Below are 17,558 nucleotides of genomic sequence, written 5' to 3'. Positions count from 1 at the left end.
TCTAAAGAAAAAGACAGAGAGTGAGGTCCACAGGAATAAATTATTGTGACTTCGGAACAAGGAGCATTATATACCACTGTTGATATTTCAATCCACATAAGACTAAAGTAGAGGCAGACAAAACAACAAGTCTGAATTGTACAGCATAATCTTAAGAAGTCCCATGAGCTAGTCTCACTGCCTTATAATTCAAAGAATTAGAATCCGTCGATATACTATATTCTGCCTTTTCTTCTGTTCTTCCTTTTCTTCCCACCTCTCTAATGTTTAAAGGACATTAGCATCTCCTAGAGGATTTTAAAGCAATCTAATTACCTGTAATCTTGCTTGTTACTTTCGGACCAAGAAAGAGAGCAAATAATCAATGTATTGCCTGTAAAATCTTAGAACTTGATAGAATTTTTAGATAACCTAACCCAGTGAATTTCCATGTAACTTTAGGGATCTTGAAAGGTTTTATGGAGTAGGGGCTATCATGCAATGTTGAGAGAGAAACCAAGCAATGGCCAGGATACCATCCCACATTTCAGTCAATAATGTTCTGTTTTAATGTGCTGTACATATTGGGCTTCATCATAAAACTTGACTGAAAAAAAAACCTAAACTGCTAAAAAAAAATGTTAAAGACACCGATACTGTCCATCTCCTCTTATTTTATCCACATGAAAAAATTCCAAAGAAGTTATAAAAGTTCTCAACAAAATCTACTCAAAATCTGAAGTTGAGCAATCCTCAAAGAAACACTAAAAATAGAGCATTACTGGAAAATTAATCCCAAGACTCTTTCATATTCCTTTGTGGCCTCTATGACTGTATGTATGCTACCCTTTATTGTAAAATACCACTAATTTACTTTTCCATAAAGCATAGAATTGAATTGTTTTAAGGTAGTGTGCAATGTAATGAGTTTCAAACATAAATTTTTCTTGTCACCAAAACCACAGATTTGAAATATCTATCTGAGGCGATTTGTGATGGTAAATATTAATTTCTATACAAGGATATTAACTTTTAGGGGAATCGAATTTATGATGTCAAATATGCCACAGTATTTACCCTACAGATCTTTAAAAGCAAAAGTTTATCATATGAGGTCTTGGAAGTAGACGCATTGCAATAAAAGGGCACTTTTCATAGGAAAAAATTTCAAATTTTACCAACAGTTTTCTGATCCATTTTTTTTCTTTCTCTAACTAAACCTCATAATTCAGATAAATGAAGATTAAAGAGAAATAATGAGAAAAGAGGTGCAAATTAGTTAAAGCTTATGTTACTAATTTTTAAGAAAAGCATTTTTGTTATTTTTATGGTATTTCATCAATTAAATCTAGACTAATAGATATTATCTGGTACCATTAGATTTAATGATAACTGTCTATAAGAAAATGGGTGCTAATATACCTCCTTACCTTTTTTTTTTTATCCTATTTGCTTACAAACTTAAAGTAGAAGTAAACTTTTGTCAACTTCTGTTTAAGTATGAAAGCCCCAAATTAATAAGGTGCTATTTTGGTCTTAAAAAGAACTGATAATTTCATGCAAAGAAGAAAGATCAGGTGAAAATTTTTACCTCAACCAGTATACCAACAAAAGGTATAGAAGCTTCTTCATATTTCATAAAGAATAACTCAGGATTAGTCTTCCAGACCCCAAGCCATTTGTCTTTCAACTTTAATTTTTCTGATAGGTATTTAGTCATAGCGTCATCAGCATCTTCTGCCTAGCAGCAGAAAAAAAAATATGAAATTATAGATTTATAAATAAATATTTTTCTTATTTAAATATGAAACCAATATATCCTTAAATAATGAAAAACCTGGAAAATAATAGATTTTAACTAAATCTATAGTTAATGGAAAATATCATGAATATTAAAAAATTAAACTTAAAAGAGATCTATTCCCTCAATGGAGTAATTCAGAGATGAGACATCTACTTATTATTTAAGTTTTAAATAATTTGTTTTATTAATCCACTGGATAAAAATACTGTAACTATACATAGAAAAAATAATTATCATCTTAAAAACTTAATTATTTTTTCTGAACTTCAAAGATGTAATGACCTATTTAAAACTTATTCAGTACATAAAAATTTAAAATAGAAATCCAAGCTATAAAACAAATGAGCACATTAAGCATTCAATAAATACCTGCCCATTTGATTTTCTACATTTAAATTCAGCTACCCTCAGGATGATAAATAATGTAAGCTATTATGAAACTCAGTCATTAGACCCTGCCTGATTAATGACACAGTAATTTATATCAATGTGTTTCAACTGGCTTTAAGAGATCTAACCTTCTCCAACACTCAGTATCAGATATAAGTTGCTCGTTAAATACCACCCTAGTGTTATTATGATAATGGTATTTTTAAAAATAAAATTTTCTTCTGATTATAAAATGTTTAACCTACAGACAATCTAAAAAATACATATTAACATAAGGGAAACAAAAACCACCCCTAATCCTGGCAGCCAGAAAAACCATTGCTGATGTTTTGGTGCATTTCCTTCCAGTCTTTTTTCTATATATTTATTCAACCACACACATGAATCATATGTTTAATCTTTTTTTTACTTAACATTATAGCATAAGCATATGTATAGGTCCTGAAAACAATTTTTAGAACTGCGTGGTTTTCCATTATATGAAGCCATCACAAATTCTTTACTACGCTCATAGTTGGAAATTTAGTTTCTAGTTTTTAAGTTTTATAAACATCAGTGCAACAGAATCCTCCTACACAAATTCTTCTGCTACACCTTAAATAAAAATACGGTAGAAGTATACAACATCTGTTCTGTTCAGCGTCACCAGGTAGGTAGGTAATCTTCTTTTACAAAACCTCACTACACATCCTAGACTAAACGTTTTTAGTATTGTAGCGTAAAAGTCAAGGCTGAGTAATCTTGTCCTTATGTTCGGGCACAGGTTGTTAAATTAAAACACTAAGACGCATACTTGGGCGACGACAAGGCCTATCTATCTTCAGATAACCAGAAAACACTCCATCAGAGTGGATGCTGTCCGAAGGAAAATGTAATTGTAACTCCTTCAACAGGGCCCTGGAAATGTGCAGTAAATGTGGTTTTTCGAAACGCAGGTTTTCCCTGTGCCCCCTGTACCCGCACCGCCGTAAAAGGGGGCCCCGCGTCCCCGCGTGCGGGTTCCCGCCCGTTGCCCTCTCCACCTACTCACGTTGCAGCCCCGCAGCACCTCGTCGCAGTACAGCGCCACCTTCTCGTCCCGCCACATCCCCCTCATGGGGGACCCGCAGACCGGGGGCAGCGGCCGCGCCTCCGCGTCATCCTCCTCCGGCTCCGAGAGAAGGGGCTCCTCATCCTCCTCCCGCGGCCCCTCTCCCGGGCCCTCGGCCTGAGACACGGGCGGGAGCTGCAGCCGCCGCCGCGCCGCCTCCCGGCCCGCCCTCCCCTTCACCGGGCGCGGGGACGCCACCACCGACCGCACCGGGGACGCGGTTCTCTTCAGGCTCCCTGCCGCCGCCGCCGGGTCTCCGGTGGGCGCGGAGACAACCTTGTCGCCTCGCCGGCCGGGGCTGGTCGTGCGGACCGAGTCGTCAGGCGCCGCGGGCCTGGGTCCCGACGCCATCCCCTCGGCACCCTCAGGACCGGCCGCAGCCGTTGGCCAATTTTCCCACCTGCTCCGCGCCGGCCAGTGGGCGGCGGCAGCTCGAGGGCGTCGCGCGCCCGCGGGGAGTTGGGGGATGGGGTGTCGGGCGCGGGCGGAGATGTCGGAGGGTGACGCTGGGGGCTGGGGACGGGCAGGGACGCTTTGGGGCGTGACGGGAAACGGTGAAGGGCAAGGTTCCGAGCGAGCTGTTGGCCGGGCGCGGCCTGAGGGCGGGGGCGGGCCGTTGCGGGGGAGGCGCGGGGCGAGGGCGGGGCGGGGGCCGGGGAGGAGCGCGTGGAGCCCGGGTGGCGGCGGTGCAGCTCCGTGATGCCCGCGCCTTGGGCGCGCGCTCCGACCTCACCTCTGTCCCTTTAGAGCCGTGCAGAGGCGCAATTCTTCCCCCGAGGAGAGTTTTCATAGATCTCACACATCTTCAGGGTGATTGTGAGTCACCCTCCAGTTCATCATGACCTAACACACGTAGGTATCTAGCCCTCCGCACACCCGTATCTGCGCAAAACACAGCCTGAAAGAAAATTTATTTTTATTCGGGGAGGCAGCGGTAACTGGAACCTTCTGGTTATTACTAGAGGAAACTCTAGTGCCAAATCCAGCGACCTAGGCTTCCCCCGACGTATTCACACGGTTCCCAAAATAAAGTTTCCTTCACATGTTAAGCAAGACACTCATTCTCTGCCAAGAAGTTTAGGTTAGTCTCTTTCCATGTCCCTGTTGTGCTGCTCAAAATTCTCACATGAAAGATTACATTATGTAATTGTTAAACGGGACGTACATTTCCAGCTGGGAGAAATGTGTGCAAACTGTGAAGACTTTCACAGTAAAAGTCTGCCCAAGACAGTGCATTTTGGAGAACAGAGGCCACTTTTTTCTGTTATTTTGCTATTGAACGTACGTTGAGCCAATTGGAAAAACTTTTGTTTACAGTCCAGCTGTGGAGTACCGCCCTGGGGCTGACAGCTCCCACGGAAAAGAGCAGCACTGGGGAAACACCTGCCTGCCTTCACCCTCATCTGGAAGGACACTGTGTTAAATCTGGAGTTTATTTTGAGGAAAATATTAGTATTAATATCGTGTTACTATAGTTCAGGGAATAATTGCAACATTCATCATGTTTGACTCCAAGTTTATTTCTTTTGTCAGAAGTCCTGGACTTGGGGGAAAAAAAAGATTTCACTCACTAAAAGTAAAACCGATTATTCTAGCATTTCTTCAAAAAGTTTTGTTTTTAATAAATTTTGGGTTTGTTCTTAGGTTCAGAATAATAGAGACCACTTGTCCTAGTCAAAAGTGCAAAGCCAACAGCAACCTCCCAGCTAAAAAAAAAAAGAAAGAAAAAAGAAAAGATGGCAAATAATTTTTAGGAAACTGCTATGTGCCAGGCAATGCATAGATGCTAAATTTATAGAAATAAAAGACAAAATTTCTATCCACATAATCATAGTGAAGGGTGCAGATGGGTGAATAGATAATTGTATTTGGTTAGGACCATGGTAAAAAGCTTATATACACATATGTAAGTTTTAATATATATATTTTCCACATTTTGAGAAAAAAGGACTTTTCTTTTCAGAAGCGATACTTAAACTGAGTCTTGATTATGAAAGTAGTATCTGTTCTCTGAGCCAATTTGGGCAATACAGAAAAGCATAAGAAAGAAGAAAATTTAAATAAGAAAGAAGAAAATTTAAATACCTTGTACTTCCAGTGCCTGGCAATAACTACTGTTAGATTTTGTCATATTTTTTCAGTACTTTTTCCTATCACATTATTACAAAGTTTTGATCCTATAACTTCATTTTGTTTTTCATTTAGTTTATCATAAGCATTTTCTTATTATGAATTATTAAAACACATCATTTTCAGTAGCTACACACAATTTTTGTATGGATGTAATTTCCATAAGCCTGTATGTTCAGATATTTGGGTTACATTAATTTTTATAATAATAAGTATGCCATTTTTATCTTTGTTCATAAATTTTTGAAAATTTCAGATTTCACCCTTCCCAGGGAAAAATGGAATTCCTGAATCGCTTTAAGGCTCCCAGTATTGCGAAATTGTTTCCGGAAAAGGATGTATTAACTTCTACTCCAATTAGCAGATAAGATTCCCAGATGGGCTGTGCTATAAAATAGAAGGCTGTAGGCACCTAAGGCAGGGGTAGAATGGGGAATGGAGTAGGGTAAACATTCTAGGCAGAGAGAGTTGTTAGTGGTTTTACAGAGGGCTAAATATAACTTGACCTCGGTAGCTTGGTATTGCTGGAATAGAGGGGGCAAACTGGGACACAACGTCAGGTTGGAAAGACATGCAAAAGCCATTATCACAAAGGGTCACATATATGATGTATATAAGGAGTTGAATTCTAACCATCCTGATAAACTCTCTTATCCAACTTTATATTCTGCTCTCCCGTCCATCGCCCTCAGTATCGATTCCCATATAAACTTTCCCGACTCCTGCCAGTACATATTGGCCACTCCTTCAGTATCCTCATCCTCCATTAGCAGACACAGCACTTCTCTGGCTGGGTTATGTTGTATCTTAACCCTATTTATTGGACTGGTGGCCAGGAGGAAATTTGGGGTAGATCCTCAGAAGTGGTGCACGGAGACTTCGAAGGCAGAAACCTACGCATCACCTCCAGGCACAGGGGAACTAGCCTTTAACAGGGGAGATGTGTGCTCAGAGGGTTTAAAGGATTCTGGGGAATCAGTACTTTCAAATGTGTCAACCAACATGTCCCCAGCTCTCAGGATCTCAGTCCTTCCCAGTCAGAGCCTGACTTTGGTTTAGCAATCTTACTCTGGCTGAGAACTCAACCTTCTCTGAAACTTCATTCCTCTAATAAAAACCTGGAGCTCAGTTTTTTTCTGCCCTTCAACAGGAAAGGAGTCTTTTTGTTTGCTGCAGTGCGGGCTTCTGGCCCCTCACCTTAAATTGGTGATCAATCCCGCAGCATTTCTTTGCCTTTTGCTGGTGAATAGGATAGGTAAGACACAGCAAGAGCCTTCTGAGTCCATAGTCCTCATGAGAACCGCTTGCACCAAACTTCTCAAACCCTTACATTGTACCACCGCTGAAGCTCTCCCCTTTTGCCCACAGTGAAAGTGTCAACAACTGCACCTGCGTATCAAGCTATGAGTTATCAGCGTTCCACCCACCACCCGTGACAGGGTCCTTGTTGACAGTTGGCTAAAAGGTGATCCGTCTCCAAAATATCATTTTGTAAGCTGCTTCCATACCAATGGTGGGGTCCCCTAGGAAACAGGGTCTGAGATGGTGACTTGCATAAAGAGAATTTGAGGGAGTACTTGGAGAACAACATCTGTAAGGGAATGAGGGAAGTGGAAACGGGCAAAGAGAGATATTGAACTGTGATACATTTGGAACAGAGTCCTCAACCATTTCTGCTGGAAGCTCTGGACTGAGGTGGCCCTTTAGAGTTGAGGCAAGGGGTCATTGTACCCCTGCACCTTCCAGCCATTGGATGTGAGCTGCCTACAGAGAGGGGGCATCACCTTGGTATGGCAGCTGCCTTTGTAAGAAACTGCCAAACTGTCTTCCAAAGTGGCTGTACCATTTTGCCTTCTTAGCAGCAGGGAATGAGAATTCCTGTTGCTTCCCTTTCTCACCAGCATGTGGTGTCATCAGTTTTCTGGATCTTGGCCTTTCTAATAGATGTGTGGTGCTGGCAACTCCCTTTGGCTGAAGGCAACTCCCAGAGAGGGATTGTGATGTGAGTCTTCAGCAGGCAGTACTCCCAGCAGCTGGAAGAATGAACATGTTGTCCTAAAAGAGGGACTGGGGCAGCTCGCCACAGTATCCACTACATGCAGTTATCACAATGGGGTTATAAGATAGAGTAGAACTCTACAACCTTGGACTTGACGATGAGTCATCTGAGCTATTGGCCTAAAAGACAGCGTTAGTTCCAGCACTTGAGATTATTGTCTTGAAGTCAATCAATCTTAGCTCTGGTTTTGATCGAAAATTAGGCAACTACATTAGACTATACAGAGTTTGGTTTTTTTAATTTTTTAAAATTGAAGTACAGTCAGTTATAATGTGTCAATTTCTGGAATACAGCACAATGTCCCAGTCATGCATATACACATATATTCATTTTCATAAAAGGTTATTACAAGATACTGAATATAGTTCCCTGTGCTAGGCAGAAGAAACTTTTAAATCTGTTTTTATATATAGTGGCTAACATTTGCAAATCTCATACTCCCAAATTTATCCCTTCCCACCCCTTTTCTCCAGTAACCATAAGATTGTTTACTATGTCTGTGAGTCTTTTTCTGTTTTATAGATGAGTTCACAGTGTCCTTTTTTTTTCTTTATTTTTTTTAAGATTTCACTTATGAGTGATATCATATGGTATTTTTCTTTCTCTTTCGCTTACTTCGCTTAGAATGACAATCACTAGGTCCATCCATGTTGCTGCAAATGGCATTATTTTATTCTTTTTATGGCTGAGTAGTATTCCATTATATAAATATACCACAACTTCTTTACCCAGTCATCTGTCAATGGACATTTAGGTTGCTTCTATGTCTAAGCTGTTGTAAATAGTACTGCTTTGAACATTGGGTTGCAGGTATCTTTTCAAATTAGAGTTCTCTCTGGATATATACCCAGAAGTGGGACTGCTGGATCATAGGGTAAGTCTATTTTTAGTTTTTTGAGGAATGTCCATACTGTTTTCCATAATGGTTGCACCAAACTGCATTCCCACCAACAGTGTAGGAGGCCTCCCTTTTCTCCACACCCTCTCCAGCATTATCATTCATGGACTTTTGAATAATGGCCATTCTGACTGGTGTGAGGTGATACCTCACTATAGTTTTGATTTGCATTTCTGATAAATAGTGATATTGATCATTTTTTACATGTGCCTGTTCACCATTTGTATGTCTTCATTGGAGAATTGCTTGTTTAGGTCTTCTGCCCATTTTTGGATTGGATTGTTTGTTTATCTTATTAAGCTGAATGAACTGTTTATATATTCTGGAAATTAGGCCTTTGTCAATCGCATCATTTGCAAATATTTTCTCCCATTCCATAGGTTATCATTTTGTTTCACTTATGGTTTCCTTTGCTGTGCAAAAGCTTGTAAGTTTAAGCTTAATTAGGTCCCATCTATTTATTTTTGCTCTTGTTTCTATTGCCTGGGTAGACTGCCCTAGGAGAACATTGCTAAGATTTGTCAGAGAATGTTTTGCCTATGTTTTCTTCTAGGAGATTTATTGTGTCTTGTCTTATATTTAAGTCTTTAAGCCATTTTGAGTTTATTTTCGGGTCTGGTATGAGGGAGTGTTCTAACTTCATTGATTTACATGCTGCTGTCCAGTTTTCCCAACACCACTTGCTGAAGAGACTGTCTTTTCTCCATTGTATATTCTTGTCTCCTTTGTCAAAGATTAATTGACCATAGGTCTGTGGCTTTATTTCTGGGCTCTCCATTCTGTTCCATTGATCCATATGTCTGTTTTTATGCCAATACCTACTGTTTTGATTACTGTAGCTCTGTAGTGTTTAGACTATACAGTGTCAGTCACCCTTGCCCTAAGGCTGGGACTCGGGATTTAAGGGATGGAGACATGCAAAGGAATTGAAAAGCCTGAATGTCCATAAAACTGATCTTATTGGACCCCTGTCTTTGAGTTTTCTTTCTATCCAGTACTTTTTCTCAATTCATTTCTTTGCTGAATTTATATTACAAAATGTATAGTCAAAAGCATGGACCCGGGCCAGACTGCTTGAGTTCAGTGGTTTGGCTATGATGTTAAGATAAGTTTCTCCTCCTGTCTGAGGCCTTAGTTTCCTTGTTAATAGAATGGGATTTAAATAAGTTTGCGGTAATGAGGTCACATGTTTTGCTGTCTAGCTCGTGTCTGAAGCACACTCCATCAATGTTAAATCAGTCTGTACTTCCTCACAGCAGTTAAAACAATTCTCATTTGATTAGTAACTCTAACTAACAAGGCCTTGGGTGCTAAATGAGGCCAACTCTGGAGGAACTTGGAGGGAAAAACACATTTCCTCTCTTTTTCCTTGGAGGCTTTTCCTTGACTTGGCTCTTCCTGACCCCTGAAGTGGTAAAATGTGTGATGTTGATAGCTGAGTGGATGCTGCCAGGCCTTGTGGACGTTAGGGCTCAGGCCTGCCAAAAATGAGGAGAGTGTCTGTGGACCCTGCATACTCGGGCTAGTTTCCGTATTGGGTTTTGTGGCCAAAACCTCCTGGTCTTGTCTTACTCCTCACAGGGACCTTGAAGGGGATGCCTGACTACAGCAGAACTGAATTTGAGTAAACTAAGGTCCTGGATGTCTTAATCTCTTGCTCCCGGGGCTCTGACCAGTAGCCATTGTCCCACCTTGCCCATGCTGTCTTCCTCGCCTGAAATGCCTTTCCTGCTTGCCTCCACCTGTGAGGATTCCTCTAGGCCAGGTTCTAATATATGTCCCTTGACAGAACTAACCTTTCTCTCCTCTGTGCTCCCAGAGTGCTTTTTGCACAGTATTGTAACACACTGAAACACTTCATGGGCTGGGACAATGACATTCGTAGTTTTAATTCTCAGCCTTAGCACAATCCTTGGCACATAGCTAGTAAGATTTTTTAAATTGAAATGTGTGTCTGTCCTTCCAGGTTGTCACCTCGCTGGTGCCCAGGATCGGGTTCCACTCATCTTTATGTCCACTGCCGAGCCTTTTAACCTAGAGGCCCCATATTGCTGGTTGTCGGTGCATGTGTGCTTAAGTTCTTTAGAGCACCGTGAATGTTTGTAAGCTGTTATTCTCTTTGAGCTGGGCTATCTGGGGGAGCCCTGGGTTAAATCCAAAGGCTGTCTCCAGTATACAAATGATCTAAATAACAAAACTTTGTTTAAAATTTAGAACTCGTTATTTTCTATCAGAAAACTATTTCTGATCAAAACTTCTTCTCTTCCTAGTTCCCTGTAAAGTAGAAAGTAGGCTTCTTTCAGTCCTGCAGCCTGAACATTAATTCTTTGAGGCTTTCTTTTCTCTTTCTTGGTTGCAGAAGGAAAGAACAAAGCACTGATGAGTTATAACAGCTAGCCCTAAGCAAAGCGAAAACCAGACAAGGCTCACCGACATTTTAGAGATCCACCCAGACTCAGAGTTTTCTTGATATTTTATTGCTATCAAGAGTAGGGACTTGGGATCAGGAGGAGCGCAGATCCACTTGATAAAAATACAGAGGTTTAATAGAGTTGGAGTGTAATAAAACCAGCTTTGGGATTGGAGGAATGTACTAGAGAGAGAGCAGAGACCTGGAGGATTTGTGAAATGTGAGGTAAAGTGGAGTCACTTACGTCAAGGGGTTTTAACATGGAGCCAGGAGACCACTAAGGATGTGGACCCTACGCATGTCCTCACCAGGTGGAACCATGAGCTTTTGAACCAGGCCAAACCACAGACAGTCCAAGAACTCTGCAAGAACACCTGCAGCCTGTCACCGTCATGGACTTCTACCTCTCTCTAGTGATAACCTTAGCACTCAGTCATGTTTAGTCAAGCCTAGCTTCTGCCTCCAACACCAAAGAAAAATCTTTGTAGTACAAACCTCCGATTTTTGCCTTTAAAAGCCCCTGACTCTTACTCCCTAGCAGGACACTGTTTGGGTTGCTGTCTGAATCTATTTGCCTTGAATTGCAACTCCTTGATACCAAATAAATGCTTTTTGCCTGATTACTGCCTCCTATATTTGTTTAGATCAGTTCATGTGGTTTTAGAAGCGGGATCTGAAGCCCTCTCAAAGCCACAGGACTGATGCCTCCTGGAATCCGTGTGGCACATTCAGACCCTCTTGAGTTCACTGTTTCCACACAAACTGGCATCTTCTTCAACTGTGAGTCGTCTCAGGCTCAGGCCTCCCTTCTGCAGGTTGAGGCTGTGTTCGTTGCCTTTCTTTGGGATCAGGTGGGCAGTCGCCCTGGGGATGATTGTCTCACTTTGTCACTTTGTGGCTGTGTCACTAGAGGAGCTTCCCTCTGGTGGGTACTCTGGTTTCTTTGGACGTTTCTTTAATTAAGGGACTGTCCTCTTCTAAGTTCCTCCAAGAGGGTTAAACCCAAGCAGTTTTTATGTTTCAAAACTGGTCCTTCATCTTGTAAATTTCTATCTCAATGGACTGATAACACCAAATACGATTTATAATTACAGTGGCCACACTGGGGTTCTTTTGAAATCCCTAAACTTATTTTTCTGCCCGATAAACTTGAAAACTGCAGAATTAAGCAAATTGAATGGATCATTTACTTTAATTGGTATTTTGAGGCCTCTAAACAAGTCTAAGACTCCAAAATTACCTCCCTCGAAGACTCAGATTCCAAACTTTCTGAAAAGAGTTCTCAGTCACAAAAGACTCATAACTCTTCTGTCACCCCTCTTGCTCCTCAAATCTGTCCACTCCCCGCACCCCCGCTTCCTTTTGCCCTTCCCTTGCTAAGCTCCCTTTTTATCCCTAAGACCCCAAGGCTTCCATTGATCTTCCAGCCCCAACCTCTTCCTTTCAAACCAGTTCAAATTCATTCCTTTAAATTGAAACCCAATAACAAGGGTACCCTTTTAAATGTAATTTACACACTTTGGACTAAGGCAGAATTGTGAGCTATTGCTAAAGAATTTCCCAAGGTTACGGAGGGTCCTCACCATTTTGCAGAGGAATTTAGCATTGCCATTCAAACCTAGGAGGCTGTGTTTCCTGATCTTTATCAATCAGTCCACATGCTTGAGGGAGAAGGCCAGGCCCAACATTGGGTGGATAAAATAGCGAAAACCTCATATGAAGCCACCCGCAGGCTTTCCCAAAACCTGTTGATTGAAATAAATCCAAGCATACACTGAGGACAGAGGACCCTGTGCATGACTATTATAACCAACTGGAAATTATTTTTAAGGAAAACTCTGGACCCTTTTTAAACACAGAGTTCACTAAGGTGGCCTTTAACTCCATGTTGATAAACAGCCCAGATGAAGATTGCACAATTCTAGTGACGTGAGCACAACTTTATTGGGAAACCACAGCAATTCATGATTTGGTTAATCCAGCAAACCAACTGGCCTGGACTATTCAAAATTCAAATAAATGAAAGGCAACTAAAATAATGAATTTATAGCTTCAACTCCAAGACTCCTCCAAGAGGCTTCAACAAGCTGAATTGAAACCTCCAAACTCTAAGCATGGCTGCCATTTTTGTAAGTAACCTGGTCATTGGAAAAAGGATTGCGTGAAACTGAAACACTTTCAACAATCCTCCAGTGTTAAACCTTCAGCTCCTCTTGTGGACTGAGCCTGCTCCAAGGAAAAACAGGAGGTTTTTCTAAGCCTTCCCTTTACTCATCTGAGTGAAACTTCCCTAATGTTTGGAAATGAAGTCCTTACTGTCTTAATTGACACTGGAGCCGCAGTTTCTGTGCTCAACTCCTCCAACCTCAGACCACCCCTTCCTCAGACCACTGGGAAAGTTCAAATGGTTAGAATATCTCATAAACCCCTCGTAGCTTATAAGCCCCTTAACTTACTTTTCCAGTTGGGCTCCCTCCAGGACAGCTCTTCTTTTCTGTTGGTCAATTCTGCTACTGTCAACTTCCTAGGAAAAGACTTTTTAGAAAAATATCATGCTGCCATCTTTTTTCTCTAAGGTGGAATATCCTCGAAGTTGATTCAGCCCGCTCCACAGCTAATGGCATTCCAAGCTCCTCAACCCTATTAGCATTTTTGCCCTTAAGATAAGCTTTGAAGACAACATAAATTTAAAACTCCTCGAAGAAGTCCCTGAGAGACTCTGGGCAAAATCCACTGTCAACATGGGGTGGATTCATTCAGCTTCCCCAATTCAAGTTCAGATTGACCCTGGTAAGCCTTTTCCCAATAGTAAACAATATCTTTTAAACCCTGAGAACTTAGGAATTAAACCAATCATGAAGGAATGTAAGACACAGGCCTCACAGGCCCCAGCACCAGTCCTTGCACTGCACCCATTCTCCTTGGTAAGAAACCCCACGGAAGGGGGTGGAGATTTGCCCTGGATTTGAGGGCTGTTAATACCATTGTCATCTCTTGTCATCCAGTAGTCTCATACCCTTTTCACGGCAGCACCTACAGAGGGTAACATTTTCACCTTAGTAGACCTCTGTAGTGCCTTTTTCAGCATCCCGGAGGATCCTGAAAGTCAGTTTTCACTCTTTCACGTGAGAAGAACAGTACACCTTGCGATACTGAAAGACCTTTCTGCTTTGTGCAGAGCCTAAAAGCAGACTCAGCAGATGGCATTTTTCTATAAGGGTCTGCCCTCTCAACAATATGCTGGTGAACTTTTCTGCTCCTCTTCCAGGCAAGCAAGTCAGCGAGACAGCATCCATCTCCTCAAACTGTTAGTAACTAAAGGTCTCTAAAGAGATTACAACTTGTTCAAATTCAGGTCAAGTATCTAGGACACTTGATCTCATGTCAAGGACTTTTTTAGATCCTAGTAGGATTCAAAGTGTCTCAGATTTCCCATGGCCACAGACCAAAAGACATCTTCTAGGATTTGGGGGTCTGACCAGTAACTGTAGGAACTGGATACCTAACTTTTTCTTAATCACCCAGCCTCTTTTTACATGGCTCAAAGCTGAAAGGCCAGATCCCTTAGAGTGGGAAGAAAACACCTTTTTTTCCCCAGTCCCCCTGCTTTAGGACATCCTAATTACCAGCTCCCTTTTTGCTCTTTGTGTGTGAAAAGGAGGGTAAAGCCTTAGGAGTGCTCACTCAAAGGCACAGAAGTCAGCGCTGACCGCTTGGCTATTGCGCCTGTGGCCAGAGGTGTTTCCCCACGAACGAGAGCTATTTCAGCAGCATTAGCTCTTACAAAGTCAGCTGAGGAGACAGTTATGAGCTGTCCATGCACCATCTGCAATCCCCACGCAATAGAAGCCTTGCTCAACTCTCATCACACTCAGAACCTTTCTGTAAGCCCTCTTACCTCCTATGAAATATTGTTACTAACTTCCCCTCACATAACCCTTTCCTACTGCAACGAACTACCCTGCACGCCTTCTCTTTCTGCCTACTGACAAAGCTCCTCATGACTGTGTGACCCTGACTGATCATTTAATTAATCCCTAGTGCTGACTTACAAGAAAACCCTATTGCCAATGCAGAGATTTCATGGTTTACTGATGGTTCTTATTTGGAAAATGTGAAGGAAAGTATTGTGCTGGGCATGAAGTCATCTCCTTTGAAGGCACTGAGGCGGCTCTGCTGCCAACTGCTGCTGTGGTCCAGCGCACAGAACTCCATGCTCTAACGAGAGCTCGCACACCAGCAGAAGGAGGAACTGTGCCTGTCTATACAGATAGTCGCTATGCCTTTGAGGCAGTTCATGACTTTGGCATGCTGTGGAAACAAATCTTGACAATGGTGGTGGTGGTGGGGACCAGATTAAGAATGGAAATTGGTATGATCCAACTGCCTTTTGTTCTAGCCATCATTAAGGTGCTTGGGCATTCATTCAAAAAAAATTTTTTTTCAATGGGTATTCAAAATTACATCTAGCTGAAACCAAAGGAAGTAATTTGGCTGATCAGGCCACAAGGACAGCTAATTTACAAGCTACCCTACCTGGAACTGTAATAGCAAATTTTGACTGCATTCTGAATGAGGATCCAATGAAAATGGTCAAAGATGCCCAGTCCAAGGTACCACATTAAAAAAAAAAAAGGCTTTCTTAGGCAGATAATAGTTGTGTTTTTAGCCCGTCAGCTAATTTATAGGGTGGCCCAAATAGAAGACTTGTCTTGCCATTGTCCATGAAAAGATCCCTCATGAAAATGACTTATCAGAGGACCCACTGGGCAGAAGATGAACTTGTAAGCTTTGTGAAACAACACTGTTGGGGAAGTATTACTAAGGCCACCAGGGAGGCATGATTAACTTGTGCTCTATGCCCTGAATAGCACCCATATCCAAACTGCCCCTGGACATCTTGACTTACATAAAGGGCCTTTCAAGTTATGGCAAATGGATTTTATCCAGTTGACTTCTTCCCAAGGCTATAAATTTGTTCCTGTGCTTTGCATGTTTTCTCATTGAATTGCAGCATCCCTTTTGCCAATAGGCTACCACTTCAACAGTTGCAAAAACATTGTTAGAGAAGATTATACCCACCTGGACGGGCCCTCAGCACGGCACAGTGACCAGGGAACACACTCTACTGGCCATGTTACGAAACCAGTCTGTGCGTTTTGGCCTATCCTACAGCATTTCCGTTGTGTTTATCACCATCGGTCTTCTGGACTCATGGAAAGAACAAATAGCATCAGTAAGACTCACTTGGCAAAATTTATGCAGACTTTGAAATCGGCTTGGTTTAAGGCACTTCCTTTGGTCCTTTTGAACCTGAGAGCTGCCGTCTTTGGGAAACACAGGCTGTCACTACTTGAAATCATTACCGGCCGACCTGCATTTGGCTCTCTCTGCTCCTGATATATTCAACTAATTAAAGGAGACAGGATTCAGTATTGCAATGGACTAGTCAGAGTCTTAGATAAAAACCATACCGGAGTAGAATGATCTTTCCATGGTGCACTCCCGGGAGACAAGACAACAAACATCGCCACAATCTACATCCAGATGATTTCTGTCTACTTGAAACGACATATTCAAAAAGATTCTTGGGGAGAGGGTATTGCACATGCTTAGCATACATGAGGTCCTGGGTTCAATCCCCACTACCTCCATTAAAAAATAAATAAACCTAATTACCCTCCTCAAAAAAAAAAAAAAAAAAAAGATGCTTTAAAACCTAGATGGAAAGAACCATATCAAGTACTTTTAATTAATCCTCATGTTATAAAGCTTAAAGGTGTCGATTCTTAGATTCATGTTTCTCATTTTAAAAAGGCTCCAATGCCCCACTGGACTTCTGAGCTGACTGGAGACTTTAAATTACTAGGAAGTGAAGCAGACTTCTGATGCTGACAGCTTTCCCAAGATTGGAGACCAGGCTGGTACACACATACACACAGCTCTCGCCTCATTGCTGATCGTTTTCATACCAGATCTGTTCTATCTCACTGACAAATGTACTGAGTTTAATGACACTAATTCAACATTCTTGCTAAGGAAGTATCCCCCAGTGGGCTGGTGGTTTCAGAGTTAATGACTTACTTTCTTATATCCAAGGTGGTGAGTGGTCAGCCTTTTGCTGGAATCTGTTTAATCTTAGTTTTTCCCTTCCTGAGGGTACTTCTTTCGGCAAATGGGAAGATAATATTCTAGCGAACTATTCCCAGACTACAGCACCTGGGTGACATCTCTGAGTACTGGGTCTGTCTCCAAAGATCACGGTCATCCATTTCTAAGGACCCCTTGTTATAACCATCACCAGTTTCTCCTTGGTTCCCAATGCTATGTTAGCTTTTAAGTGTCCAGCCCCTAAAATTGTCTGCAGAGTAAAACTATATGATCAGGAGTCTCCACCTTGCTTTTGGTTGACACTGTCCCAAAACATGTCTCTAAAGCCCTGCTCCTCTAGCCTTCTAACCACCTGTACCCTTTTTTCCCTTTACCTCCAGCATCAAACAAATGGCTCGCCAAAACTTGTAAGGAATGTGGTCTCACCAGTCTATGTCAAGCCTTTCGTCCCACTTGGGGTAGATGGTTGTCAGCTGACCCATAATGGTCTGCAATGGCCACACTGATCTTTGGCAAGAATATATCCCTAAGTTCATACCTCCCAGTGGAAATGTGAATAACCACACTCATGGCAGCATACTATGTCCCCCTCTGGGTACACCTTTGTATATGATTACAAGGGGGGACCATGGGCTTATGAATGTCTAGACAGCTGGCATATGATAGGACGATGCCTTTTGGAAAATT

General features: G+C 41.9%; 1 protein-coding gene across 12 annotated transcripts in view; it reads right to left on the bottom strand.

Annotated features, from left to right (window-relative positions):
- The window catches only part of SHCBP1L (SHC binding and spindle associated 1 like), a 52,741-nt gene extending 36,859 nt beyond the window's left edge, over positions 1-15,882 (bottom strand). For 7 of the 12 annotated variants that reach the window (XR_004313820.1, XR_004313821.1, XR_004313824.1 and 4 more), the window contains exons 1-2: positions 3,204-4,349; positions 1,571-1,720 (exon numbers count right to left, since the gene is read on the bottom strand). Coding sequence is in view for 5 of the 12 variants with exons in the window: in XM_032463573.1 (XP_032319464.1) it covers positions 1,571-1,720; positions 3,204-3,614 (561 nt within the window). In the remaining 7 variants the exon portion in view is untranslated. Of the gene's footprint in view, positions 1-1,570; positions 1,721-3,203; positions 4,350-13,216; positions 13,296-15,842 lie in introns of those variants that run through there. The other 5 variants (XM_032463569.1, XM_032463574.1, XM_032463571.1 and 2 more) reach the window with 4 other exon arrangements.
- Positions 15,883-17,558: the final 1,676 nt, after the last annotated feature.

This window comes from Camelus ferus, chromosome 21 (genome assembly GCF_009834535.1).
Source record: "Camelus ferus isolate YT-003-E chromosome 21, BCGSAC_Cfer_1.0, whole genome shotgun sequence".
Taxonomy (NCBI): Eukaryota; Metazoa; Chordata; class Mammalia; order Artiodactyla; family Camelidae; genus Camelus; species Camelus ferus.
The sequence above is the reverse complement of the archived record's forward strand: the minus strand, read 5'-3'. Positions and strand labels throughout refer to the sequence as shown.